The 27,175-nt window shown below is 36.6% G+C and overlaps 4 protein-coding genes across 5 annotated transcripts; 2 read left to right on the top strand and 2 right to left on the bottom strand.

Moving 5' to 3' along the window:
- Positions 1-636: 636 nt before the first annotated feature.
- Positions 637-5,645, bottom strand: LOC109021636 (protein RMD5 homolog). 2 transcript variants are annotated; one of them, XM_019004312.2, is made up of 2 exons: positions 5,550-5,645; positions 637-2,179 (listed from the first exon to the last, which is right to left on the bottom strand). In XM_019004312.2, the coding sequence occupies exon 2, from the start codon at positions 2,154-2,156 to the stop codon at positions 999-1,001; it is 1,158 nt and encodes a 385-aa protein (XP_018859857.2). In that variant the 5' UTR covers positions 2,157-2,179; positions 5,550-5,645; the 3' UTR covers positions 637-998. The 2 variants fall into 2 exon arrangements, with proteins under 2 accessions (XP_018859857.2, XP_018859858.2); XM_019004313.2 differs by having other exon boundaries at positions 637-2,192; positions 5,550-5,626.
- Positions 5,646-8,188: 2,543 nt separating this feature from the next.
- Positions 8,189-11,318, bottom strand: LOC109008711 (glutamyl-tRNA reductase 2, chloroplastic-like). Its single transcript, XM_018988912.2, has 3 exons — positions 10,977-11,318; positions 10,085-10,326; positions 8,189-9,645 (listed from the first exon to the last, which is right to left on the bottom strand). Exons 1-3 carry the CDS (start codon positions 11,254-11,256, stop codon positions 8,524-8,526), a joined length of 1,644 nt encoding a protein of 547 aa, XP_018844457.2. The 5' UTR covers positions 11,257-11,318; the 3' UTR covers positions 8,189-8,523.
- A 1,115-nt stretch (positions 11,319-12,433) lies between these two features.
- On the top strand, positions 12,434-14,970 carry LOC109017468 (peptide methionine sulfoxide reductase B5-like). The gene is made up of 3 exons (XM_018999732.2): positions 12,434-12,868; positions 14,157-14,313; positions 14,421-14,970. The coding sequence occupies exons 1-3, from the start codon at positions 12,531-12,533 to the stop codon at positions 14,583-14,585; spliced, it is 660 nt and encodes a 219-aa protein (XP_018855277.2). The 5' UTR covers positions 12,434-12,530; the 3' UTR covers positions 14,586-14,970.
- Positions 14,971-16,131: 1,161 nt separating this feature from the next.
- On the top strand, positions 16,132-27,066 carry LOC109008703 (K(+) efflux antiporter 3, chloroplastic-like). The gene is made up of 19 exons (XM_035684511.1): positions 16,132-16,511; positions 17,376-17,762; positions 18,296-18,397; positions 19,274-19,354; positions 20,430-20,531; positions 21,079-21,156; positions 21,797-21,865; positions 22,002-22,052; positions 22,353-22,466; positions 22,544-22,645; positions 22,732-22,866; positions 23,733-23,914; positions 24,009-24,144; positions 24,667-24,738; positions 24,840-24,941; positions 25,137-25,298; positions 25,595-25,684; positions 25,792-25,953; positions 26,533-27,066. The coding sequence occupies exons 1-19, from the start codon at positions 16,485-16,487 to the stop codon at positions 26,818-26,820; spliced, it is 2,442 nt and encodes an 813-aa protein (XP_035540404.1). The 5' UTR covers positions 16,132-16,484; the 3' UTR covers positions 26,821-27,066.
- Positions 27,067-27,175: the final 109 nt, after the last annotated feature.

The following is a 27,175-nucleotide window of genomic DNA, read 5'->3' as shown; positions in this document are numbered from 1 at the left end:
AGATTTTTTTTCATTCGATGTATCAGGATTCAGGATCCTTTTTTTTTTTAAATGCTTCGGGTTGGATCAGATTATGAGAAAACCAATCGTACCTGCAACCATTTTTAATGCTCTTTCTTGAACGAAGTTTCTCCTCCGTATTCACGTAACCCCAAATCGGTCTTCAGCAGTGGGCAAGCGATGCAGCGTTGCAACCAAGTAGACCAGACCAGGTTTGACAAACCATGCTTCAGACTGCGAGATGTTTATCTTATGCCAAACCTTCGACGATGCTGACAACGTGCCTTCAGTACAGATAGTATCATCATCAAAAGATCAGGCAGTACCCAGAGGATAATCCTGTATTCTTGTATTTTTAAAGGGAGTGGAAGAGTCGGTGGATAACATCCAAGTCTAACACATAAGGCAACGGAAGAGTCGCATATGAAAATATATATATTTGGTGGGGAGAGGAGACAATGCTACTTACTTGCAAGTGTTTATTTGTACCACATTGAACCCAAGGGAAATTGAGTCTGTTGAAATTAAGCAGGGGAGCTGAGGAAGAGAATAAAGAAGGAAACGAAGCGGGGGAGATCAAGGCAAGCTCAATACTGAAATTTGATGCGAGTCTTCCCTAATGACATCAGTCCAACGGAAAAACAACGAGATCAGTGGTGCAAGATCACCATCTTACTATCATGTACAAACAACTAGTCAAGTTATTATTTTACCAACCGGTCTTTCCAAAAAAAAAAAAAAAAAACGAATCTTGAAAGAATATCTATACACAAAATACCAAAGCACAGGTTGAATGCAGCCATTGCGTCTGCAGTAACCTACCACACCAATTTTTTTTGTCTTTTTGATTTGTTTCTAATCATGAATAACAGAAAAACTAGAATTAAAAGAGGAATTAGTCCCACAAGTCGGGGGATAATCCACCAAATCATTGCCGCTGCACTATCTTTGCTTTTATTTTGGGGGCGGGGGAGAGAGAGAGATTTCGCAAACTCACTTCAGAAATACAGTTGCCTCCACTGTCCAACTGAAATCTCTGCTGGGCAATACGGACATTTAAACGACCGTGTTCCACTTTTCGACAACTTCATCATTGATTGCTTACAAAGAACATGTGAACATGGCATCAGCATTGGCGGATTCTCTTCACTACCTTGATCCCTACTCACAGGACAGACGAAGATTGAATGAAATTGAAATTCTTTTCCCAATTCAACTGGCACTGGCAGCTGTTTCATTGCCTGCCACTCCTGCTTCTTTGCAGACATGACACTTACCAGCTTTAGAAGAGTAGGCAGCCCTTCAATACCAGCCGATATTGCCACACCCAATGGACTCCCATATGAATGCCCTAAGACGCTGCAGAATTCCCTGGTCAGCTCTTCAGTCAAGTTCTCCCAATGGGATGGAGACGTGATCTCAGGATACGGGGCACTTCCAATCCTTCCTGCCCACAGAAGGCAACACATAAGCTTCTGGAACTCCTTCTTGTGAAGGGAATAAAATGGAGCAAGGTAAGTTCTGGCATATATGACTGCATCAGCTCGGGTTCCTTTCTGCAAAACATCCAAAAACTGCAGTTGATGAAGTTTAAGCTCGATCTTTGAACCATTCTGCTTGAGCTTCTCCCGGTTGGTAGAGGCCCATTTCAGCGCAGGCTCAAGGTTCCGAAGTCTTGCAGCCTCAATTATCTGATGCATATCCAAGAATTGAGATTTTAATACAGTCGCCTCTGGTTCTCCAGCTTCGTTTAATATGCTATCTCCAAGATCAAACAAGCCTTCCTGGTAAAAATGGCTCGCAAGAATCTGATTCACAATGTGGAGGTCAAAGTCTACATTTCTATATGCCTTAGATATGTCAGGATTGAAGAATCTTTCAAGTAGTTTCTGGTACTTGCTAAGGTTTAGGTTTAGTTCCTTCTGTGGTCCTTCTAATTGGTGGAGTGGGTCAATTGCATTGAGCTCGAGTACAAGATCCGTAAGGATGGACTTCTGATCAAAAGGGGAGGTGGGGTCATCAGCTGACTGGATCTTTTCCAAAGCTTGTTCAATTTCCCGGCCAACTTGGTCAATAACTTCTTGGGATTTAGAAGAAGATAATTTTTGCTTCTTATTAACACGGTCAAATGCATCCTTGATGGTGGTTAGCTCCATCTTTCAATTCAACCAACAAGCTCCTGCAAGAAAGTGCTGGCAAGTTTTCATGGTCGGAAACTACCACATTAAGCTATGCAAATTTGATTTTTCTTGAAAAAGTCTGGAGTTATTACCTAGGTTTAACCCCCCCCCCCCCGGCGGCAACAATAAAAGACAAAAGAAAAGGAAGGCATAGGAGGGCATGTCAACTAGATAGAATTCCTACATCCAGACTGGCCATATGACTGTTACCACGAATCTAACTGTGTGACTGCTCTTTACCAGTTAGGATGGGAGGAGTAAACGAACATGTGCAAATGCCGACCATAAGATTGAGCAGAACCAAAGTCTGAAACTTCTGGATCTGACTTCTTTCCTCAAATTTCTGGTAAACTTCCTTCTTTCCCTAGCTAGATTAAGTATACAAGGGAACTCTTTATAATAGAGAATTTTCATATAAAGAGTTCCTCTTCTTTTTTCTCTTTTAAAAATTTTGTTGGGAGAAATGGGTTTGTGGTTCAAATAATCATCAAAGACTCACTGACAAGTAAAGTTATTGAAATATTTGTACCATTAAGAGTTCTAAACACTCAAAATCTTATGTCGGCCCCATCGCCTTGGGAATAAGTGATATGTATACTGTGCCACAAGTTGTTATTAAATAAAACATTGCTATGTGAACATTTGACAAACTGTTTTCTCAAAGGTCAATGGCCACCCCGATATAGAAGAAAATATTTTTTTGATAAGAAGTTCCCATTCGAGCACATTTCAAAGTTCCAAATACTCCTGGATAGACTCTCACCACCACTTGTGACATTGATTTCGAACGAATTCTGGTCCTTGAAAAGATGCTAAAGTGATGGCATTTAAGGACTAGAATTTTCCATGGGGCAAGGAGTTAGACACAGTTAACACCTATGATGTATGCAATAAGCTAGATCAATCCTAAAAAATATTTATAGAAGATAAAGAATATAACGATGCAGTAGAGGCCTAAATCTAGAACGAACAATACCCTGAACTAATTGGGTAATACTAGTCTCAATTTTTAAAATAACAGAATATTCCCCAAAATAAGCATATATTTACAATTAAACGTTACAAAACAAAATCCTGCATGTTTAATATGCATTGACAGCCACGACTCTTTTCACCCACCACCAAACATATACAAACAACAAAGAAAAACCCAATGAATTCAAAAGGCAAAGTAAAAATCCATCAGAGACAACATTAATTTCAACAATGCAAAATTTGCCTTAGATTTTTTTGTTTGTTTGTTTGATAAGTATACCTTGTTTAGAATATACAAGCTACTAAAATAAATGGAAATTACTATTAATATTTATAACCTCTACCTTCTCTAATATCATCAGCTTAGCAAGTCTTCTAGATTGTAAGGTGTCCTATTTCCTAATGAAATACCTGGACCTTTAAGAATAGAGCTATATGAGATAGGGTAGTAGAGAAGATAGAGAAAAGGTTGGTTGGCTGGAAATGGATGTATTTATCAAAAGGGGGTCGCCTCACTCTTATCAAGAGTATTCTCACTAATCTCCCAACTTATTTTTTATCTTTATTTCCTTTGCGCCACAGAATAGATAAAGTCTTTAGGGCGTTCTTATGAGGAGGTATGGGGGAGGAGAAGAAATTCCATTTGGTTAGATGGAAGATTGTATGTGCATCACTTGTGAATGGGGCACTTGTGAATGGGGGTTTGGGTGTGTGTAACCTAAGAACTTTTAATAAAGCATTATTGGGAAAGTGGCTTTGGAGATATCAGTTGGAGGGGGGATCTTTGTGGAAGGATATTATTGATGCTAGACATGGTGTCGCTTGGAGTGGTTGGTGCTCTAAAGAAGTGAGAGGGGCGTATGGGGTGGGTTTATGGAAGTATATAAGAAAGGGATGACCATGTTTTGCAAACCAAATTCGCTTTGTAGTTGGTGAGGGCATTCGAATTAGATTTTGGAGGGACGTGTGGTGTGGAGACCATGCTTTGGAAAGGGTTTTTCCGGCCTTATATCGTATTACAGTGAATAAGGAGTCTTCAGTGGTGGACGTGCGTTTATTTTCTTATGGTGCGCATCAATGGAATATTCTTTTTAACAAGGATTTACATGATTGGGAATTAACTATTGTCTCAGAATTTTTCAGCTTACTATATTCCACGGAGATTCCTTTGGCACAGCGAGATAGTTTGAAGTGGAGGTTTAATAACTACAAGTTATGTACAGTTAAGGCGTTTTATAGCATCCTGACAACACAACTTGATATTACGCCGTTCCCCTGGAATAATATTTGGACGTCTCGGGTGCCTTCTAAAGTAGCATTTTTTGTTTGGAGTGTTGCTCTTGGGAAGATATTGACCAGGGACAATCTGAGGAAGAGAGGATGTGTAGTGTTGGATTTGTGCTACATGTGCAAGAAGAACGGAGAATCTGTGGACCATCTCTTATTGCATTGTGAGGTAACAATGGTGCTGTGGGATGAGATCTTTTAAAGGTAGATGTTGATTGGGTTATGCCTATGAGGGTGGCGGATTTGTTGGGTTGATGGTCAAAGATGCAAGGATGCCATCAAGTGACAGCAGGGTGGAAGATGATTCCATTGTGTATTATGTGGTGCATTTGGACGGAAAGGAATGCGCGGTGCTTTGAAGATAAGGAAAGCAATACGACCGAGCTGAAGAATTTTTTATTCCACACTTTAATGTGTTGGTTTTCTATTATTGTATTACATGGGGATAATGTCCAGGATTTCTTTTCTTTAATTTATCGTCCTTAGAATGTAATTAGGAGTTCTTATGTATACTTCTTGTGTATAAGGGCTATGCCTATTTCATTTATATATATAATATCTATCTTTTACTGATAAAAAACAAAAAAAACCTCTACCTTCTCTCTAGTCTTTGCTGACTGTAAAAGGATTTCCTGGTGGGGATGGAACTAATATTAACTCGAAATTTTAGTCTTTTCAATACCACAACAACAGTGACTAAAGAATCACAATAGTCTTCTTTCCATTTCCTCCGTTTTCTCAGCAACCAGACAGAGGGCAAAGTGAAAAGGGAAGAAATGACACTGCAGAGCCTATACAAAATAAAATAAAGCAAACACAAACTACTCATTTTTAAACGTCGCCCTCGCAATCCTGAACCAATCACAGCATCTGCTTGGTTAACGAGAGCATTTATGAAAAGACAAGAAACAAAAAAAGAAAGAAACCTTGGAATTATTGCATGAAAGTCGAATATTACTGAAAACAGTATCAAGATTGAATTCTCCGTGTCTACTAATTTTTCTCAGGAGGAACCAAAAGGAAAGTAAAATCTTAATAAATGAAATGAAAATAAATTCCGAAGTACTTCAATTGAATAAGATTAAAAAAGGTAATAAGAGATCTCACACAAAACACAAGCTCCAAGCTCGAGCGGTAGCTGGATGAGAATGGGAGCGAGGGAGGGGGGGAGGGGGGGTGTGTCGTGTGTGGTGCAGAATGCAAGCGTGCGATTCTACGGAAGAAATCTTGGTAGGTGGGGGAGCGCACGTGTAGATATACCCGTGGCCAGACTGACCTTCACAAATAAGTTAATACCCTCTGTATCCTACATTCCGTATCTATCCATTATATGCAGCGTATGCGAAGTGACCTAAAGGCTAAGATGGGATCCAGGTATTGAACGGAGAGGTGATAATATGTGACACGATTCATGAATTTAATATGAATACGATATAAAATTAATGGGTTTGAATTTGATGTTAACGGATTTAGATAAAAACGAGTTGAACCATTAAGATACGATTTATTAACGAATCAACCAGTTTAATACCAAATTAACATGTTTTGATCCGTTTAGATTTTATTTTAAAATAAAAATTTTATTATTGTTAAGTTGTAATATTGATATTTTGTAATATGTTTATATTTTTATTTTGAAATTGTAATTTTAGACCTATGTTCATATTTGTTATTATATGATTTATAATTTAGTTTTATTATACGTTAAAATTTGAAAAATATTTATATATATTTTTTAAGATATTTTTGCTACTAATAAATATAGATTTTAACTTTTATGTTAAATTTTATTAATCAGGTTAAATGAGTTATATGTGTTAGTTCAACCTATTTACATAAAACAAGTTTAAATGGGTCGTGTCGCTTGTTTTGACCTGACACGACACGAATACGAAGTACTTTGACACGACACGAATACGATCCAAAAACATGATTTACCACCCTAGTTGAATGTGTAACGTCATTGCGAAACATGGCGGGCATTGTCTTCGATCATGCCGAAGTATTATGTTTGAACGAATATGTAGATTCATAAATCATAAAAAAAATATTACAAATTCACTCAACTTGATATGATATATGCATTACATTGTAAAATATATAAATAAATTGACATAATTTTATATGATAAGTCAATATATTCTATAATAAAAATAATTGTACAATCTAATGTGTTAAAAGGTTTTCTCTCCTATCAGCTCGTATAGCAAGTCCACGAGGGGCTATTGGAAAAGTAAGTTAGAGAGCTCGGTCAGGCCCAGCCAAGCTCAAAAACCCTCATTTAAAAAGAGTCAGTGGACCTCTGCAAAGTACTCAGCCCATGAGCAAAATTCACCTACAAAGAAACCCAAGCATTGAGAAAGCGGACAGTAGGGGCAGATGAGACTCGTTGCCTTAACACCTTCCCAATGACACCCTACCCTCGGGAACTTGTGCAAACAGGTGGGCAAAAAATATGAGAAATCCTTGATCTCCTGACAGCAGGCATGAAGAGACTTAACATGGAATGTCCGCAGGGTAAAGTGAGTCAAGAAGTCACGCCGCATTAATGACCCCACTCTCCAGACTCTACGCCTTATTAATGACGCCGCCCTAGAAGCCACGTCGCATTAAAGTATTATGACTAAGTGAACAGTTGAAGGGACATGAGCTCATTAAAGTCAAGTACAAGTTGTCTCCACTCATAAACCTAGTATAAAAGCTGACCTCCAGATGTGAAAAACTCTTTCTGATTCTTAAAAAACTCACGCCCAAATTACTAAGGAGATATACTGACTTTAGCATCAGAGACTCCCTAGCCTCCAGTGAGTTTACTAAGGAGTAAACTCACCTCCACTCTCCGTGTTTTCTCAATTGTGCAGGTGAAAGACTCAAGACTCGAGTTGTTGGAACCTGGCGAAAAAAAATATGAAACACGATGTTAACACGATGTATCACATTAAGTGATATCAGTTTATGAGTTTATTTTTGTGAGATCTTTTTGTGATTAAAATATCTCTCTATTTAATATAATAACTTAATTCATACCAACGTATAAAATTATTTTTATAAAATATTTTTACAGACCAAATAATTATCTTTTTACTCTCTATTCCATCTTATTACTCCATTTCAACTTACAATTTTTGTTCAACTCTTACTTCATGGGACACTGGAGACACCTTTTCTTGAAAATATTTGAATTTAACAAAAAAAAAAAAATATTTAAAACCAATGTAGAGTGTACTCTCTACATCATTTCATCAACAATATGGCAGAGTTTAACTTACAATAAAATCCACTCTTGTAAATTGAATTTTATCGTGCCAACGGCACATCCTCCAAACTTGCTTACAAGTGAAACAACTCTTGAAATTAACGTTACTAAATTCGTGCTTAACTTCACAGTAAAGAAACATCCAAATCGTCACTTTTTAGGCCTTGGGAAAAGAACACAATACAAAATCGATCAAAACGGTTTTCTCAGGAGTCAGGATTCTTGGCCGTCATAAGAAGCTATCTTTTGAATTATCACCCAAGTAAATTCATAATCTGTGCGAATCCCGATATAGTAATGACAGTCGTTTTAAAATACTTGTTTTCACCACTAGGACTCAGCATGAAGAACAGATGCAACACACATGCCATTGGAACATCTCTTCAAAGTAACCAAAGATCCCAATCAAAGGCACAAGTTAATCACATCATCTTTGAGCACTGGATCTAAGCACCTGGAATAACAGGATTGGAAGGAAAGGGCACAAGAATTTAACAAAGAAAGATAAAAAAATTGGCATTTCAAAATTTGAAATAATCAGTGAATTAATTACAAAGAATTCATTGTAATCAGCTATCAGGACAAATATCTGATAGCCCGACCAAGTTCTATCTCCACATTTGTTTCCTAGTACGCCGAGTATCTATCAGTACCAAGCACAGACGAAATTTCCAAAGGTGAGGTACAGAATCCATAACCAGAAAAGCCTCCTAAGTGACCGCCTATTTCTATCTGAATGTACAGCAACAACATGTGGAGGAAGTACCCTCCTGAGTCCTATAGAATATGGTTTGATCGGAGTAAGAGAAAACTGTTACAAAACACTTACTTACTTTTCCGTCCCATCTTGGCTTCAAACTTCTGTTCTAAAATAGACTTATCTGTCTCGAGATCAAACATTCTATTAAGAGCCCGCATGTTCTCGAGAATCTCACTCAAACTATGGGCATCGTCACATCTCAGGTTCTCCATTGGACCATGAAGAATCTTTTTTACTATAGACACACTAAGGTCGTGAATGGCTGCTTTCTTCTTGTCAGACATATCATCACCTATCTTTGATAAACACTTGTTCAGCTCAGCATCCCTGATCCTTTCAAAATAGCCTTTTAACTTCTTGATGGTAGGAACAGTCTCAAGGGAATCTTTCCATGCATCGAATTTGTTCGATTCCTCCTGTATAATTGTCTGAGCCTCCATGGCTTTTCGGAGTCTATCCTCCTTGTTAGCTACCACAACTTCATTGAGGTCATCCACATTGTAAACGACTGCAGTGTCAAGATCTGAGACACATGGTTCCACATTCCTGGGAACAGAGATATCAATGAAAAGCCGCCTTCCAACTTCTGATCGCACATTGGGGAGCATCTCTACATGCTCTTTCAAGAATAATGGGGTTTCTGATGCAGTGCTGGTAAAAACCACATCAGCTTCAGCAGCACATGCTAACATTTCTGTCATGGGTTTGTAGATTATTTCAACATCCTTGAGCTCTTCCCTTATGGCAGCAACTCTTTCTTCAGTTCTGTTCAGAACAACCATGTTTCTGCACCCTTTTGCAACCAAGTGTCTGATCACGAGTTTCCCCATCTTCCCAGCTCCAATCACCAGCACTCGAACAGCAGCATAAGATGAATCCGGAAGCTTCATTAAGGCAAGTTCCACAGCAGCAGAACTGACAGAAACAGACCCTGAGGCAATGTTTGTCTCACTTCTAACCCGCTTCCCAACAGTGATTGCATGCTTGAACATTCCACTGATCTTCCTATCAAAGCCAGCAACTCCTTGTCCAACTTTAACAACTTGTTTTACCTGAGCAAGGATTTGACCTTCCCCTAGAACAAGAGAGTCAAGCCCAGCGGCTACTTCAAACAGATGCTGGGTGGCATCTTTGTTATACAACACAAATAGGTGCTTACAAAGCTCTGAAACAGGAATCCCACTTATCTGCAGCAACCAAAATATTTATTATTTACATATTACCGGCGAAGTATGGAAAGAATTCGGAGCACTGTTTTTATAAATGTCATGAAGCACAGATGCTAATGGGTAGTCTTGTATTTTTCACATGTTCACCGAAAAAATCATAGGAAAAAGGCAAAACAGAGTCAATACAGTGGCAGCAACCAAATGAATATAACTAAGACTGTTGGAAACGGTTAAGTTTCTATCCAAGGATACTCCTTAATTTGGCTCATGGAAAAGCTATTTGCAAGAGACAAAGCAGTAGCGCTAATGATGAGTTACATTATGTGAAGTGCAACTCTATCTCACTTGATTTTGTTTGATTTTTTTTTTTTTTTGGTTTGTGGGGAGGGGGAGGGCCTGGATGCTTCTTTCCTACATGGAAATGAAAATTATTTATCAAAATGAAGCTAATAAATACCTTTGACATCCATTCAGTCACTTCTTTAACCCCACGATGCTGAGACAGAGCCACAACATATATTTCCATTCGGTTACAAGTACTAAGAACAGCAGCTTCTTCTATATGGTTCATAGCACAGAGCTCGCTAATGCCTTGAGGCCACTGTGCTTCTGGGATGGCTAGTTTTTCACGTATCTCCACTGGCGCAGTGTGAACATTAAGCCCTATGACAACAATGCTGCTTCTTTCCTTGGTATATCCTAGCAAAAAAGGCAGGAATAGTTCAAATTAGCTACCTAATTAAATTACAATGAGGATTTGTTAGTGAGCATTAGAACTAAAAGGCACATTTCTCTTCAATTCCTTTCAAGGGAACAACTATCTACAGATTTTGGAAGCAGCAGAGTACAAAATGTAACGCCAGCACCACCCATGACCCATGTGACTTTCACTACAGCGTGATAAAAATCACCTCTCACTACAAATTCGAGTCTCATGCAATCAGAGCAGGCGGTAGCACACCAAACCAGTACTGGGGAAATTTAAGGTTCTTTCTTCCACAAAATCACCGCATGGACTGGCGAAATAAAATGTAACCAACTATAGATCCAAGATTGGGTGTGGTTATAATTTATGAAAATAGCCAATCGCACGGGTCAAATAAGAGTTGGATACAAATGTGACTTTCAGATTAGAAACCGTCAAAATTCTCAACGTTGAATGCTGAATCGAAAATCCCAAAATATCAATTGTTTGTTCATATATATACAAGTAAAACCTTTATTAGAAGAATTTGGCCAAACCAATTAACAATAATTTGCATACATGAGTTTTTGTGCGTGTGGAATCAGAACAAAAACCCAACTTAAGCATAAAAGAAGGAGATTAGATTATCTAAAACGAGGCTCACTGTTAGCAGGAGACGACTTGAGCAGCTCGAGAGGTGAAGCACTCAGCGCCCTCGAATCGATACTCTCTTCCGGGAACAAAACCTGGCACCTAGGGTTCAGACATGGTTTCCACGTGGAAAACAAGGGACTGCTGCTCTTAAAGGTCTTGGACAATTTTGAAACCTGATGAGAATAAGAAGACGTGGAAGAAAATGTCGTGGCAGTGGCCGAGGCCGTGATGCGGTTTGCATTCAGAGATGGAAGAGGAGAGGTCGCGAAGCCAAAAGGAGCGACCGCCATTGGAAGATGCGAAGGGTGAGAGAGCTCCGAAATGCAGTGATTTTGAGAGACGCTGCATATATAATATGAAGAATATACGTGTGTTTTTAGAGAGAGAGGTTGACCGAAAAGTTCACAAGGAGGAATCTGGTTATCGGTTTGGTGCGAATGATTTGACCAAAGCCAGAACGTGAAAATTGTGAGACGAGACGCGTTCTTTCCATACGCCTCCCATCCATTCCCCACCGGCCCCCCCATCTTTTCTTTTTCCTTTTTCATTTTTTTGAATAATTCTTCGTTGTTTTTGTTAGACCATAACTTCCGTATCAAAAATTTTCAAGCCAGATGAGTGTCAACTTTTCTTCTAAAAAATTAAAAACGAAAACAAAAAATCGATGTATTTTTTAAAGAGAAATGAAAAACATCAACCTACATTTTTAACACACCGTGTTGAATTAAAAAAAAAAAAAATTTTTTTTTAAAGGATGTGTTGTGGCTTCCGACTGAAACCCAGCATTACCTTTTTTTCAAAATTATAAATAAGTAGAGGCTTCAAAACAAGAAAAATGATAAACAGTTTTCATTATATTTTACTAAATAATATTTTAAAATAAGAGATATTTTTATAAAATACTTTATAAAATTAATATCATTTCATAAAAATATTATTATTTTACATCATATATTATGAAATAAAAATATATTGAATGGATATGAACAATGCTCATTCTCGTTTTTAAAAGTAAAAAAAATATAATAATAAAAAATGGTGGTCAAATCATCTGCATGATAAGATTTTCTAAATAAATTTGTAAGTTTAATAATAGTGGATTTTTGTAAAGAAATTATGACTTTATTTTATTTCAAAAACAGTAATTATTTACTTTGACGAATGAATTTTCAATATGTAATCTTTAGTAGTAAAATTTAATAAAATTGACGTAAAAATAGTCGTAAAATATGTAAATATCGTATAATTTTTTTAAAAAATAAATAAATATAAAATTTATATAAATAAATTATTTTTTTATAATAAATTATATTTATTTTCAAGATAATTATATAATAATTATATATTTGTTGATTGTATATAACATTAATTTTATAATATCGCACGTGCATAAATGTTATATTTGTAAGTTCCAGATTTGTACACGTACTTTTAACTTTTAAGGTGATCAGAAAAATAGAAAATAGCGTTGCATATTATCTTGGATTCTGGAAGGCTCCATCCTAAGTTCTAACCGAACTCGAACTGGAACTGGAAGCCTACTGTCCACTTCTCCGAGTCTCAAATGGGCTTTCAAATTCCGAGAACATTACCCCTCTCTTCTTCCAAAACCATAATCCTCAATCCCACGACCAAACCCACTCACTCAAAGCTCCTATTTCAACCAAAGATTGCTCCAACCTCTCTCTTTGGGACCCATTTCAGACCCTTTGCTCCAAAACCCATAATTACCGTTCCCATTTCTGCAATTGGGTTTGGCGGATCGTTTCACCGGTGTAAGCGTAGCTTTCGTGGTGGTGTTGTAGCCATGGCTGCAACTGGGTCGGTCCAGAAGTCGGAGGAGGAGTGGCGAGCCATCCTCTCGCCTGAGCAGTTTCGGATTCTGAGGCAAAAGGGCACAGAGTAAGTATGATTCTCATGTGTTTAAAATATTTTTGCGTAGAATAGGGACTTAGCAATTTGATTGAATATTGGTCAATTGTGGGGTTTTGTTCGATTGCTCTGTATTGTTTTAATATCGCAGACTTTGGAGATTGAAGCTGGAAATTGTTTGTGATGACAAGAAAGTCTTTAAGAATTGAAAATAAAATAATTTTATGATGTGAACCTCACCAAGATAGAACCCTTCCCATCCACCATCGACAAGTAAACTGGTTACATAACCCCAACTGCTGCAACCATGAATCAGTAATCCGAGGAACTGTTAGTGCAAAATCGAGCCCGACCTTTTGGTGTTGGTGACTGTTGTTGTATTGGTTTGAACATGCATATGGATCTTTTGTTCTTGTCCCTTTTAGGTTTGATGTGCCTGCTTGTTTGGTGCTCATTCCTTTTGTTGGATTCAAGATACCAAATTGGGAAAATATATCAGAAGATAAGTTTTCTGGCTTCGGTATTTCTTCTCATGAAAGAGACTGCAACTTCGATGCATCCATTTCATGAACTATGCAATTGTTGTTATTCTTCTTTAGTAGGCATGGTTACTTGAAGTTTTGGCTTGAGAACCATATCCACAGACATTTCTAGGCTGTGGATGATGGTTTCTCATCCCATGTGTAACCACTTAGCATTTGGTTGATGCTTGTGGCCAATGCCTCTGACAAAATGCATGATTGATGTTGAGCTGTATACACCACAATGCACTGTGTCGGAACCTTACACCCATGACAGGTCTTAGAAAATGTAGACATTGAAGCCTCTGACTACTTGTTAGAAGTGTATCCACAAGATGTTGACTTGTTACATTTTGTAGTAGATATAAGAAAGAGGAAAAAGGGTGTGGAAAAGGAGAAATGAACCTAAGAATTAGCTTAAATAACTGTTTATGCATATTGGGCCCCTTGGACGATAAGTTCTGGTTCAGGATCAAAAGCCTAGGCAAATTGTAATTTCAAGAAAGAATAGAAGAAGAAAGAGAAGAGCAAGGCTTATTTAGGAGGTAGTCCATATGTTTTAAATTGGTTAAGACATCACAATTCTCTTCTGATTACTCGAAGTAATTCAATTGATACAATAGAACAAGAATCTAGAATCCAATTTGTTTTGGGAAGTGGCAATTGCCTCGAACTTGGTAACAAATTTTGGTCACAAACAGAATATGCATCCCATATTAGTTTGTTATGGATATGTATTTTTGTTTAAAAATTAAAAGAGCTTTCTATACAGTTTGACATCGTTGGGAGCTATACAGGTATCCAGGCACAGGAGAATACGACAAGTTCTTTGCCGAGGGAGTTTATCTCTGTGCAGGGTGTAGAACACCTCTCTATAGGTCTACAACCAAATTCAACTCTGGTTGTGGTTGGCCAGCTTTCTATGAAGGTCTCCCTGGAGCCATAAATCGCAATGTAGCATCTGTCCTCCTGCCTTTACATTTTTCTCCTTTTTCTTTCATGTTCATCTAAATTACTTCATATTTTTGCTCTATTTCTTAATGAGATCTTAACATAATCAGCCGGACCCGGATGGAATGAGGGTTGAAATCACATGTGCAGCTTGTGGTGGGCATCTTGGCCATGTATTTAAAGGAGAGGGTTTTCAGACACCCACGGATGAGCGCCATTGTGTCAATAGTGTTTCACTCAAATTCACTCCAGCAAATTCTGATCCTTCCAACTGAAGTCTGTTGTAATGCCATTTCCATTCCCCCCCGTAGATTCTGCATTTAAGTTTGTCTTCATGTGGCGTTTACCCAAATAAAAGGCAGATGCTGTCACTTTTGAATCAAATGTTTGGGTTTCCTTTGTTCTTACGTTTGAGGTGCCGTGTATTTATTTAAATAGAATTATGGAAAGAGTATTGTCATCATCCATACCAAATTTTGTTGTTCCCAGTCACAAGGACGGACATGACACGTTTTAAGTGCTGTTATATGTGACCATTTAAATGGGAATGACAAAATCTAAGATGAAAGACATCTCTCTTATGGAAATCTTTGTTCATATGTTATTTTTTTCAAAGATTTTTCGTGTTTTAGCTGAATTAATAGAGAAGGGTTGATGTGATTTGATGAGCACATAAATGATATAGCACAGGAGGAGGTTCAATTTCTCAACCATAGAGCCAGATGCAACAAGGATGTTGTTCTCTTGAATTTTGGAGAAAACTAGTATGGAATCTGCTGTCCTGTATTGTACATCTTCTTTTTTGTTCTGTGCTAGAGCGGTGCTACTTTGTCGCCTGTGTAGCACTGTTTATTTTGATGGCTAGTTCAAAAATTTGTTTTTATTTGTTTTTAATTTTTTAATTTATATATTTTTTTTATCATTTCAAAATATTTTTAAAAAATATAAAAAAAATATCAATATATTAATAGTTATTTTTTTAAGTAAAAAAAAATAAAATATATGAAGTGTCAAAATGAGAAGATAAATGAAATAGACAAAATAGCATTTTTCTTTGTGCTAAGCAATATATATCTCTGTCTCTGTGTTTGTCTTAATTCCTGAATAATGACTGTATAAAGGCTCTTCCGTTCTCTATTTTCCTCTCCATGGATTGAGTCCCGAATAGACAGGCTGTTATGAAAATAAAGAAACTTAAAAGTGCGGGAATAAAAAAGGGAACTCTTTTCTCTTCTAAGAGCTCGGATACTGAAATTATTTTAATTTATTTTATCTCATTATTATAATTTTTTTAAATTTTTATATAAAATATAATAAATAATTTAATTTTTTAAAATTTTTAAATAATAATAATATTAAAAAAAATTAAAATGAAGTGGATTTTATTCCCATTCATAGCATAACGGTTCATTCTTGCAACATATTAAATTGATCTTTTATAAACCTTCATGTTTTTCATATTTAAATTGTGGGTATCTTTTCGGAGCATTTAATTTATTGGTATTTTGATTAATTTTTAATTTTTAATTTTTAATTTCATGACCAATGATCTTCTTTCTGATAATATTTACCTTCCTCTTCTTACAAAGGCAGTCGGAAAATAATCCTTGTTTTCCTTATAAAAAAAAATTAATAATCTCTCTTTCCCATGAACTTTCATGTAAATTTCATTTTTAAAACATCCTTAAATTTCAACTCATTGGCACGTGATAAATACAAATTCTTGTTTTTGTTTCAGATAATGACATGGTGGAATCACTTATCGCCACGTGGACATTACGTTAGCTTGTAAAACTCAGCCGGAGAGGCTAGTGGCCAAGAGCAAATTCATGCTCCGGTCCGGGCGTGCATTTCCTCCGCACATACGCTCTGACTACAAAAAAATCATCAAATCCTTTGGACCTTTAGCGTCTCTCTTTCGAAGTTCGAAACTCACAGAGTTGAGTTTGAACGTGTGCGTTTTTCGTCCTCAATTTGAGCCTTTTGTTTTAATCATTTTGGTGGTCGTCCTTTTTTGGAGCCGTATAAATATAGCCAAAGCTTAAATCTTTCCCTTTTCTTCCCCACGAGATATATGCAATTTTATATCTGGGTTTGTCAGTAAAACCGAGCAAATGCACTGTAACTACTTCAAGTTAGGAGTTCTTGCTTCATAAGCCGGAGCAGCGAGCACTATGTTGGAGTCAATTCCTCGTTGCCAGGTACCATATATTACGCCAGATTTTTAACACCTTTTTTGGCTCAGTTCCTGTTTAGCATTTCTTGTGCTTTCTTGGCTAGCCATATTCGTTTTCTATGTTTTTTTTATGCTATGATGGATTTTTTTTTTTTATGTTTCATGGAGCTTTAATTGAATTTAGAATTATTGACTTTATTCATTCAAGAATAGTTAATCTGAACGTCATATCTGGACCTTAACTACTTCATCAACTTCCCAACAAGCGCCTATAGCTTTCGACTTTTGCTTAAAATTAATTAGAGCCCCTATTAATTTTGATTGGGTGAACTGGGTAGAATACTGAATATCCGTTGAACTTCTTCACTCCATGTTGTTGTGGTTTTTCTTTTTCTTTTTCCTTTTTTTTTTCCGTAAAATTTTCTGAATTCCCCATAATTGAAAATCTGGTTCGCCAATGGAATAACTAGAGAATTAACACGGCCACAGGTTTTGAATCGTTGTTTGGAATTAATTTGTAAATGCATTAATTTTTCATCCTAAATTGTATGTAATCTGGTTTTGGATTGAACTCCGTATTCAATATTTCTGAGAAGTTAGCTAGTTTTATGATGGTCAAAGTTAACATTTTTGAATGGCAAATGTTAAGTTAGATCTCTTTGATGTGCTCGTGCATTTTATCTTTTCTTTGGAAAAATTTGCAGCAATTGGCGCATGAATGACATCATGATACTCACTATCTCAACTTTCTTTCCTGATTAACTCTTTAAACGCATTTGATGATTTACACTCGTTCAATCTGAGTAGAATATAATTATCTGCACTCTATCATTATATATAAATGTATTTCATTAATACTGATCTATTTCAATTGTTTGTCCCCTTGTAGGGATATGACATATTCAAACAAAAGAGCCCAATTGGGGCTTGCTCCCATGCTACTTCACGACTTGGTGGAAAATATATTCAAATGCCTTATTCCCGAAACCAGCAAGTGTGTCTGTCATCATATGCCATCAATTATAGGATGAGTCAGAGTTCTCTTGTTTCAGGATATTTTTTTGGGGGTGCGCATTCATTATTTCCCTCGGTATCTAATTGGGGAGGATTCTGTTTTAACCATAGATTGGCCCCTTGGGAAAGATCCCGGGTATATGCAGCAATTGATGTTGCCAATGCTCTTGAGGTCATTAATGATTTAGGTTCGGATACCTTGACATTCTTAGCTGTTACTGTCTTGGTTGTTCCGGCCTTCAAGGTCATTAGAGCTAGCCCTGTAAGTAAAACTTCGGTACTTCAATCTTTTTCTTTAAAAAAATTTTACTCTCTCTCTCTCTCTCTCGTGCACAAACACAAGACATATTATTTTAAGGTTGAGTTATATTTGATCTATGCTCTTTCCTAAAGGTCTGAGAATGTAAGGATAAGCATTGAGAAAGAACCCAGCTCAGCCACACAACCAGATGAATGTTATGAATGGTTTTATTCTTAAGCAAGATATCTAACATGAATTACTTAATTTGATCTACCATGGTATACATGTGTATATTATACATAGCTATATAGTTAATACATGTATACAAATTACTTGATCAGTCAATATTGCACCGATATTAGAATGTATTATGCAAAAGAATACAAACAAGTAAGCTGCTTTACATGCACATGCATACTTCCTGCAACAATTCTTCTTTAATGGCTTAGCAAAGCTCATATTTGAATAGAGTGTGGTAGAATTAGACAGCTGCAGTAGTTATTTAGTTTATTGTTTCAGTTCCCTACTGAATTTTTAGTGCTGATCCTTTGCAGATACTTGGTTTCTTCTTTGGGGGGATTGTCCTCAATCAGTTTGGCTTGTTTAGAAATCTTACTGATGTGAAAGTTCTGTCTGAATGGGGTATTCTTTTTTTGGTAAGCTTAATCGCTTTGGGTGCAACTTATAACTTTTAAACAGATTATCACTATTACCACTGTGTTGCAATTTTTATTACCATATTTAACCATGGCAAAATGAAAATTTTGTCATCAATATCATTGTCCTTAAAATAGAATAAATGTTCAAAATCAGAATACAATGCATTGGAGCTTTTTATAGTGTTGTATCATTATCATTGTCCTTAAACTAGTGGTCTCAAATTACGTTTCCATACATGTCTCCTTCCAGTGTTGTGTGATGAAATGCCTATCATTCTATAGCCCTTTCCCATATAAGGGGAACTTTGTTTTATCCATACTGAATAGTTGAGACCTGAACATGCAATTTGTTTTATGTCAAGTCAGGGAATGATTCACGTACCATTTAGTTCTTTCATATGCTGAATTTGTTGTTTCTGCTCTTTTTCTTGGTGCAAACTCTCATACGATGAGATTTTAATCTATTGGAAAACATCACTTTGTAATATTTGTTTGATGCTTAACCATGAATGCATCTACCTTCAAAGTATTTTTTCTTCAGTAGATAATTGCTTGCACCTACCCATTGTACTGAAGGTTAGGGCATTGGGACGTATTTTAGGTCTCCTGTGCTGATTTGTGAGAGCTAATACCCACAAGAAGATATCTGGGAATATTTTTTAGCTGAAATGTTCATCTTTGTTGGATGGCTTTGTGGATATGTATTTCTTGATTCAGATTTTTTACTCTTGAGTTTTTTTAGAAGTAATTTTTTAAGTCTGAAAAACTGAAGGCTATAATTTGAATAACAATCACCTTGCCCACTTGTAATATATACTGTGCCATCTATCTTGATTATCATTGATTTTTTTATCAATAAATGTAATGTTTCAGCTGTTTGAGATGGGCTTGGAGCTTTCATTTGCACGCCTGAAAGCTCTTGCAAAATTTGCCTTTGGCATGGGATTGACTCAGGTATGATATTGACAAAAGCTAAGATCTTATTGTCCAGAGGGGTAGAGTATTCTTGCAAATCAGATGGTACATACGTTTCTTCTGTTATTTAGCATTATTACGGAACATCAAACATGACAGTTGTGAAATAATTATTTATTAAGTTTTTTTGACATACATGATATGAAATTGCTGGAACCTTGAGATTTTAATAGATGCATCAAAGTTTAATTTTGCATATAATTGATTATTTCCTATTCTTGGAGTTTTATTTGGTTGGCATCAACAAACACTAGAAGAGTATTGTGCTTGCATTTGGGCAGCGAATGACTTTGAAAAACTTGTTGTCAAATACTGGGTGCTGTTTGGAGCAAGAAATATATCTTTTTGATAAGATCTGGAGTCGGAACTCAGTTTTCTCATGCTTGAAAAAAAAAATATTGCTTTAGGGATATGTTTTTGGTTGAATGTTTTGAGCATTTTTGTTTGGCCACATTCAAACCTAAAATGCTCAAATTTCAACAACGAACCAATAGATATTTGCAATATTGATTGGTTGGCTGGGTTGGATAAACCACTCCTAGAATTGATTATGAAAATTTCTTGCTCAAGCAATTAGCATAGTAGTTTGAGGTCCATATATATAGGTTTCAAGGTCCATGATCAAAATTCTCTCTTTTTTGTTCCCTGTATTTGTATGCATGTAACTATTCAGCTTCCTGTTTACTCTGGTTCATTACTTTTGGAAAATTACGTAATTAACATGGCATTTAATTTCTTTGCTGTAAGCATTAACAGAAAAATCCCATGAAAGATGAGTTAACTGGGTTCAAAGAAATATTACTTTAATATTATTAGAAGTGTACCAGTATATTGTTCAGTAAAGAATCCCCTTGTCTTAGCTTTGTTAGACTGTATTCCATACATGTGCTGTTTCTTGTAAGTTTACATGTTTAGCTTGCATTTACTCTTTACAGGTTGTTCTTGGAGTTGCGTGGCAAAAATAATTAAGACTTCTATGAATTCTGGGCGAGTCTTTAAATTGATTAACTGATCTTTGTTTACCATTTTGTTTTTCAAATCTTTGCCCTTGAAGGTTGTGTTATGTACTCTTGCTTTCACAGCATTTGAACTTCCTCCTAATGGGGCCATTGGAACAAGAATTTTGGAATTTCTTTTTCACTCAAGGCCTGATTTGGTGAGAACTCTTTTTTGAGACATCTTAATATTTCGCATGTACTCACATTTTTTTTTTATCACATTTGTTTTCCTTTTTTTATTTTCACCTGAATTTCATGACATGGGACTTTCATGCTGTGACTTGCTCAACTTGTTGCAACCTGCATTTGCATCAAATCCATGTTATAGAATAGAATGACAATATTTTGTGTGGAATCGAGTCCATAGATTTACATGTATAGATGTGATTCCCCATTCTGATAAGCGATAAGGGTAAGTGGTGTATGAGATCACACATTGCTTGGGAATGAGAAGTTCTTGCTCTTTATAATGTTCCAATGGGACTCCAATTGTATCATTAACTAGTCCTTTTGGAGTCTAAGCCATGTGGCTTGGGCATTCCATTGGGGCGTTACAATAGATTAGGCGAGTATGTAGTTTTGCTAATTATACGTATCGACCTAGTTGAACAAAAGCCTTGCTACCATAACCATCTTCTACATGTTCTATGGTACTGCTAAAAAAATGTTGCTCTGTTAATATCTAGTTTAATTTTATTGTTACAGGTCAACATCAGAAGCATTGATGAGGCTGTGGTGATTGGTGCTGCTCTCTCTCTGTCTTCCTCAGCTTTTGTTCTGCAGGTATTCCTAGATTAGCTGATATCAGCCATTATGGAGAAAATGCTAATAGCTAAGCTTAGGTTCACATTATGGAAAGGTTCCTATTGAAATTTCTTTTGTCATGATGAAACTTTAAAGTTCCAAAAAGTACAAAAATCTCTTGAATTGTCATAAATAATAGCAATGGGCACCCAATGGAGCAATTATGTTGGCTTGCTTCTTCTGATATTATGACTTGATTGTGAGCTGGATCATTTGTTAGTTTTTTGAGGCATTATGAATATTTGGGAAATTGCACTACGAATCTTATTTCTTGCTGAAGAATTTATAACCGAAACAACCTTACATTTTGAGAGATGGATCCTTACTCTTTGTCCATTCTTGAGCTGACCATTTTAATTACTTTCTCCAAGTAATGAGATTTGAAACTGGAGGTTAAGGATGGTGCAATAAACTGCTTCTACTTTTGGTGAGGTGATTCACATGGTGCAATAAGAAGTAGATTTGAATCTTAGTGATCAAGACAAGTTCAAAACATTGATAAAGGAGGTTGGATATATAATGGATTGTATACATGCTGACGTGTTTTCTGTTTAACCGATATGCATCATGGCAAATGATACTGGACTATAATTTTGATCTTACCTAGTATAGTATATAGCTTCTTGCAGAGAAAGGTGAGCTCCCAACAAGATTTGGCTCTGCAACTCTTGGTATACTTCTGTTACAGGTTCTACTTCAGACTCATGCCTGGGCTTATGTTCCCTTTTACTTCCCCTTCTGGATTTTGCTAGGGTTGTCTTTGCAAATTAGACCTCACAGTATGATGTCAGTAACTTTTGGACTTCCCACTGGTTGATTTGCAGGACATAGCAGTTGTCCCGCTTTTGGTCATACTTCCAGTGCTAGAGAGTCAGGTACACAGGAACTTACTATGCACTTTAGCATACAATTGCTTTTAGTTTCAAATACAATTTTCTTTAATGCTCACCGACGGCAGAGCTTTCCTTGTTTGAGATGGATGCAACATATCTTCTATTCTATAAGCCTATTAGTAGTCAGTAATGCATATGGTTAATAAATTTGTTAATCATATTCACAGGCATATTCCCTTGTAGTTCTATTTTTGTTATTTTATGCTGTGTTTTTATTCTTTTGTATGTTGTCTTCTCACATATAATGCGTTTCATTGACCCTGCACTCCGTTGTTTTTGCAGAATCTGGTAGAGGAAAGTATTTGGCCAATGCTTGCTAAAGAAAGTTTAAAGGCTTTAGGTGGGTTGGGTCTGCTTTCTCTTGCAGGAAAGTTCCTACTCAGACGAGTTTTTGAGGTGTGTTTTCTGTTTACTTATTAAGGACCCAAAACACCTTTGTATCTCAGAGGCAATAATATAGTTTGTCTGATTAGGTTGTTGCAGAAGCGAGAAGCTCAGAGGCTTTTGTTGCTCTCTGCCTACTTACTGTTGCTGGGACTTCTCTTCTCACCCAGAAGTTGGGCTTCAGTGATACGGTTTGATATCGTTACTTAAGCTTGGAGAATTGTTGGGATCGAAATTTTCAGTTTCCATCCATTGATAAAGTTTGATCGAACTGCAGCTTGGAGCTTTCTTAGCTGGGGCAATATTAGCAGAAACAAATTTCCGGACACAGATTGAAGCTGATATAAGGCCATTTAGGGGTTTGCTTCTAGGGTTATTTTTTGTCACTACGGGGACATCCATTGATATGCAGGTATAATAGTTATTTAACATGATGAATGTCCCTTAGATCTTCTACTTTCTGGGTTTTTGTGCATTTGAATTGCAATTTAGTAGGATGAGAAACTGAGTACATATGCATAAGGTTTTTGTCTTACATTATGCATTGTTTTGGTGAACGAATATAATTCATCTGGACCAGATGTTTGTGCATTTTGATTTTTATTAACTCATTATGATATATTCTATGAGTTTCATTTTCATAATAGTGAGTGTTATCCAATGGACATAAAAGAGCGTAATTGAAGTGGCTGACATAAATAAAGAGGTTACGAGGCCTTTTATCTTATTCTTTTAACTGTTTAAGTAGCTCTGTTGTCTAGGGGAAGATTGAAAAACATGAAATACACGAGAAGTCATCATTTCCGTTGGCCTCTGCAACAAGGAGACACATTTTATTTATATTTGGCCCTAATATAAGTAAGTTTATTGATGTATTCACATTTTCAAAACTCATAATATCATAAACTACTCCATTATACCGATTATTGGCTGAGTTTGCAGCTCTACAGTGATTAATCCTATGTGGCATCCTCTCACATCTCCCTTTCTCATTTTTTTATGGTTTTTCCAATTTATTTGAACTGTTTAAACATTCATAATGTTGGCCTACCGTATCACAATGATTAACTCTCGCTCCAGCCTTATCGCCCATTCTGTCTCATTATTATCAGTAATTACAATTATCAAAGGAGAAAAAAAATGATTTTGGGATAGCAAACTTAAGAGACTCTTCGTTTCTATCTCTCTCGTCCCTTTTTGACAATATGCTTTAAAGTTAAATAATTAAAAGTTAAAATTTAATGGGGGTCTAAGCATTGTGCTGCTCTTTCTTTGCAGCTCCTTTTCCGAGAGTGGCCAAATGTGCTTTCACTTTTGGCAGGTTTGATCGCCATCAAGACGCTGATCATAACTGCAATAGGTCCCCGTGTTGGACTGACCATTCAGGAAAGTGTGAGAATAGGATTACTCCTATCTCAAGGAGGCGAGTTTGGATTTGTAGTTTTCTCTCTTGCAAACAGGCGAGTCATATGTTTGTTCAATTTATACCTATTCACAGACTAAGCATTTGGTTCTCTTTTTTTTTCCTAAAATTTTCTGTGTTCTCGGAAGCAGGCTTGGTGTGCTACCTCTTGAGCTTAACAAGCTGCTCATAATTGTTGTTGTCTTGTCAATGGCATTAACCCCATTTCTCAATGAAGCTGGAAGAAGAGCTGCTGAATTTATTGAGGATAAGTCTGATGCAGATGATGTATGTCCAGGTTCTCTGTCAGTATATTGATATAATAGATGACAAGGGGCAACCATGGTGGACATTGATTTTGTTGAATTAAGTTCTCATACAAGGACTGAGATAGGATGCAACTTAGATGCCATGCGTGAACATGATCTAGTTAGTTTAGGTTCCAAACTGTTTGCATTTTTGTGTTCTCTCTTGTATTAATGAGCTAGGTGTTCTCTCTTGTATACACCCAGTGTACTTGGTTTCACCTATTGATATTAGTAAATTTTTACTTATAAAAAAAAAAGAAAAAACTGTTTGCATTTTTGTGCATTTTTCTAACCCTTCTTTTCACTCTGTTCACTGCTGTTGCATCAAATAGTTGAAGTTACTAAGTCATAACTATCACTGAGTTCTTGCACTCCTGACGTAAATATGTGTAAATATTCATACAACACCAGATCTGCTGACTTGATAATTACAGATTCAGTATTTTCCCGTTTCTTCAGTAACATTTCAGTGTACCTCAATTGAAATATGAATATTTTACAGAAAGCTGTTGAGATGGGAAGCTTTGATGTCAGTGAGCCTGTGGTCATCCTTGGGTTTGGACAAATGGGTCAGGTAAAATAATGAGTATATGATAATAAGTTTCATTTTCACGGAATCACTCATGATCCCAATGAAAATGTTTTTTATTCTTATTTTGAAAAATTCATATGCAGGTCCTTGCCAATCTCTTGTCCACCCCATTGGCTTCTGGATTAGATGGTGATGCTTTGGGAATGCATTATGTTGCCTTTGATCTTGATCCTTCTATAGTGAAGGTAAGCAGGATTTGTTAGGCTTACAAAACTGTTTTCTTCAGTTTGACTCAGTTCCTCTTTGTTTTATGTTAATTAAGAGATAGTGCAAAGTAAAGATATCTGGGGTAGCTCCCAGTGGTCGATCTGAAGGGCCCTGCCTTCATGAGGTTCCATATAAAAAAAATATATATAATTTTTTAACTATTAAGTTAACAGGCATCCAGAAAACTTGGCTTTCCAACTCTTTATGGGGATGGGTCGCGCCCAGCAGTTTTGCAGTCTGCTGGTATCTCTTCTCCAAAAGCTGTCATGGTTATGTACACAGGGAGGAACAGGACAATTGAGGCTGTTCAAAGACTTCGACTTGCTTTCCCTGTGGTAATCTCTCTCTCTCTCTCTCTCTCTCTCTCTCCTGCCCTCTTGCATGTGCGTGTGATGCCCTAGAATAGCATGTGTTGGTGAGAAAACCATGACAAACATGATTGGAGATTCAGGTCACTACAGAAAGGAGGAAGACTGAAAAAAAAAATCCATGCGGGTTTACTTAGGTGCCATATGAGAGTATTTGTTATTACATAAATTTTATTAATGTACTGCAGAGTTAGAATTGTATTTGTGGTCTTTATTTTTGCTGGTTTGATTGTGAGTCTCATAGCAAAAAATCTGTCAATCAGATCCCAATTTATGCAAGAGCTCAGGACCTCGCGCATCTTTTAGATCTAAAGAAAGCAGGTGTGACAGATGCTATATTGGAAAATGCAGAGGTATTAGCAGATTGAATCTTAGTTTATCTTTTTGGACTTTTAACTAGATAGCGTTCCTATGGTTTGGCCTGGACAGGCTGACTAAAGTGTTCACATTATTAACGCAGACAAGTTTACAGCTGGGCTCTAAACTTTTGAAAGGACTTGGTATCATGTCTGATGATGTAAACTTTCTCAGTCAGCTTATTCGTGACTCCATGGAGCTACAAGCTCAAGATGCACTCAGAAAAACTGATGATCAAGAATTGGATATCATGAAGCCATTACAGGTACTTATAATATGAAATCTAGCAATTGGGTTCAATGTAAGGTCAAAGAGGTCAGTCTGCAAACAATTTTCAATACAAGGAACTGATCTGTACTGACTTTTCGTCGCACTGTTAACCATATTTCTAAACAGATGTCCCCTGTTTGGGACTGTATTTTCCTTTTCAGTTAATTATCTTGAATTAACATTGGTGACAAGTTTGATGATTTAAGTTTGATATAATACCGTATGGCTGTTCCTTTCTTCTTAGGCATCAGAAATTACTCTGTTGCTTTAAAATTGTTTCTGTGCTACTAATTTAGTTTTGCTTATTATTTACTAGTGCTACTAATGGGTTTGATTGCTAAGGTGAGAGTTGGTGACCTAGTTGGTGACCAAGCACCCATTTCTTCAACCACATCTTTCTGTGCTACTTATTTAGTTTTGCTTATTATCTACTAGTGGTACTAATGGGTTTGATTGCTAAGGTGAGAGTTGGTGACCTAGTTGGTGACCAAGCACCCATTTCTTCAACCACATCTTTCTGTGCTACTGATTTAGTTTTGCTTATTATTTACTAGTGGTGGTTTTGATTGCTAAGGTGAGAGTTGCTGACCTAGTTGGTGACCGAGCACCCATTTCTTCAACTAAATCTGAAGACATATTATCAAGGGCGAACCTGAGGGATGCATCTCGTCTTTTGGGGTTTCAAGGAGAAGTAGATCAAGTGGCATACAATACTGAGATCAAGGAGTCTGAAAATTCAGGCAATGGCGTTTTGTATTGTGAACTGGATAAAAGCTTACCAGTCAAGTCTGAAGATGCTGAGGGAGAGAAAAATATAGTGGATCCGTCAATCCCTTGCATAGCAGCTACAGATGAATCTTAAAAACTTGCAAACTTCAAATGCTCTTGACTCCTCTCGCTCTCTATCTGGTGTCAAAAAATTCATGTGTTTTGGCAAGTCTAACAGTACAGACTCACAGACAGTAACAAGCTAAACATTGTTAAAAGGGTGACAGAGATTGATCAGGCAAAGAGAAGAGAGGCCAGTCATTTTTGAATGAACCACACCATGTATATTGTGTAATTTGATGAAAATACTCGAGTAATAAAAACTTTACCTTTTCGCTTCCTCGCGTGTATCTTCCTTTTTTTGAAATTTATGTTCCTTACTAGTTTGAGTACTGAGAATACCTCAATATTATTTATTATTTTTCACATTCTTTTCACTACTATTCAAT

Source organism: Juglans regia, chromosome 13, assembly GCF_001411555.2.
Source record: "Juglans regia cultivar Chandler chromosome 13, Walnut 2.0, whole genome shotgun sequence".
Classification (NCBI taxonomy): Eukaryota; Viridiplantae; Streptophyta; class Magnoliopsida; order Fagales; family Juglandaceae; genus Juglans; species Juglans regia.
Note: the sequence above shows the minus strand (reverse complement) of the source record. Positions and strands in the feature narration are given on the sequence as shown.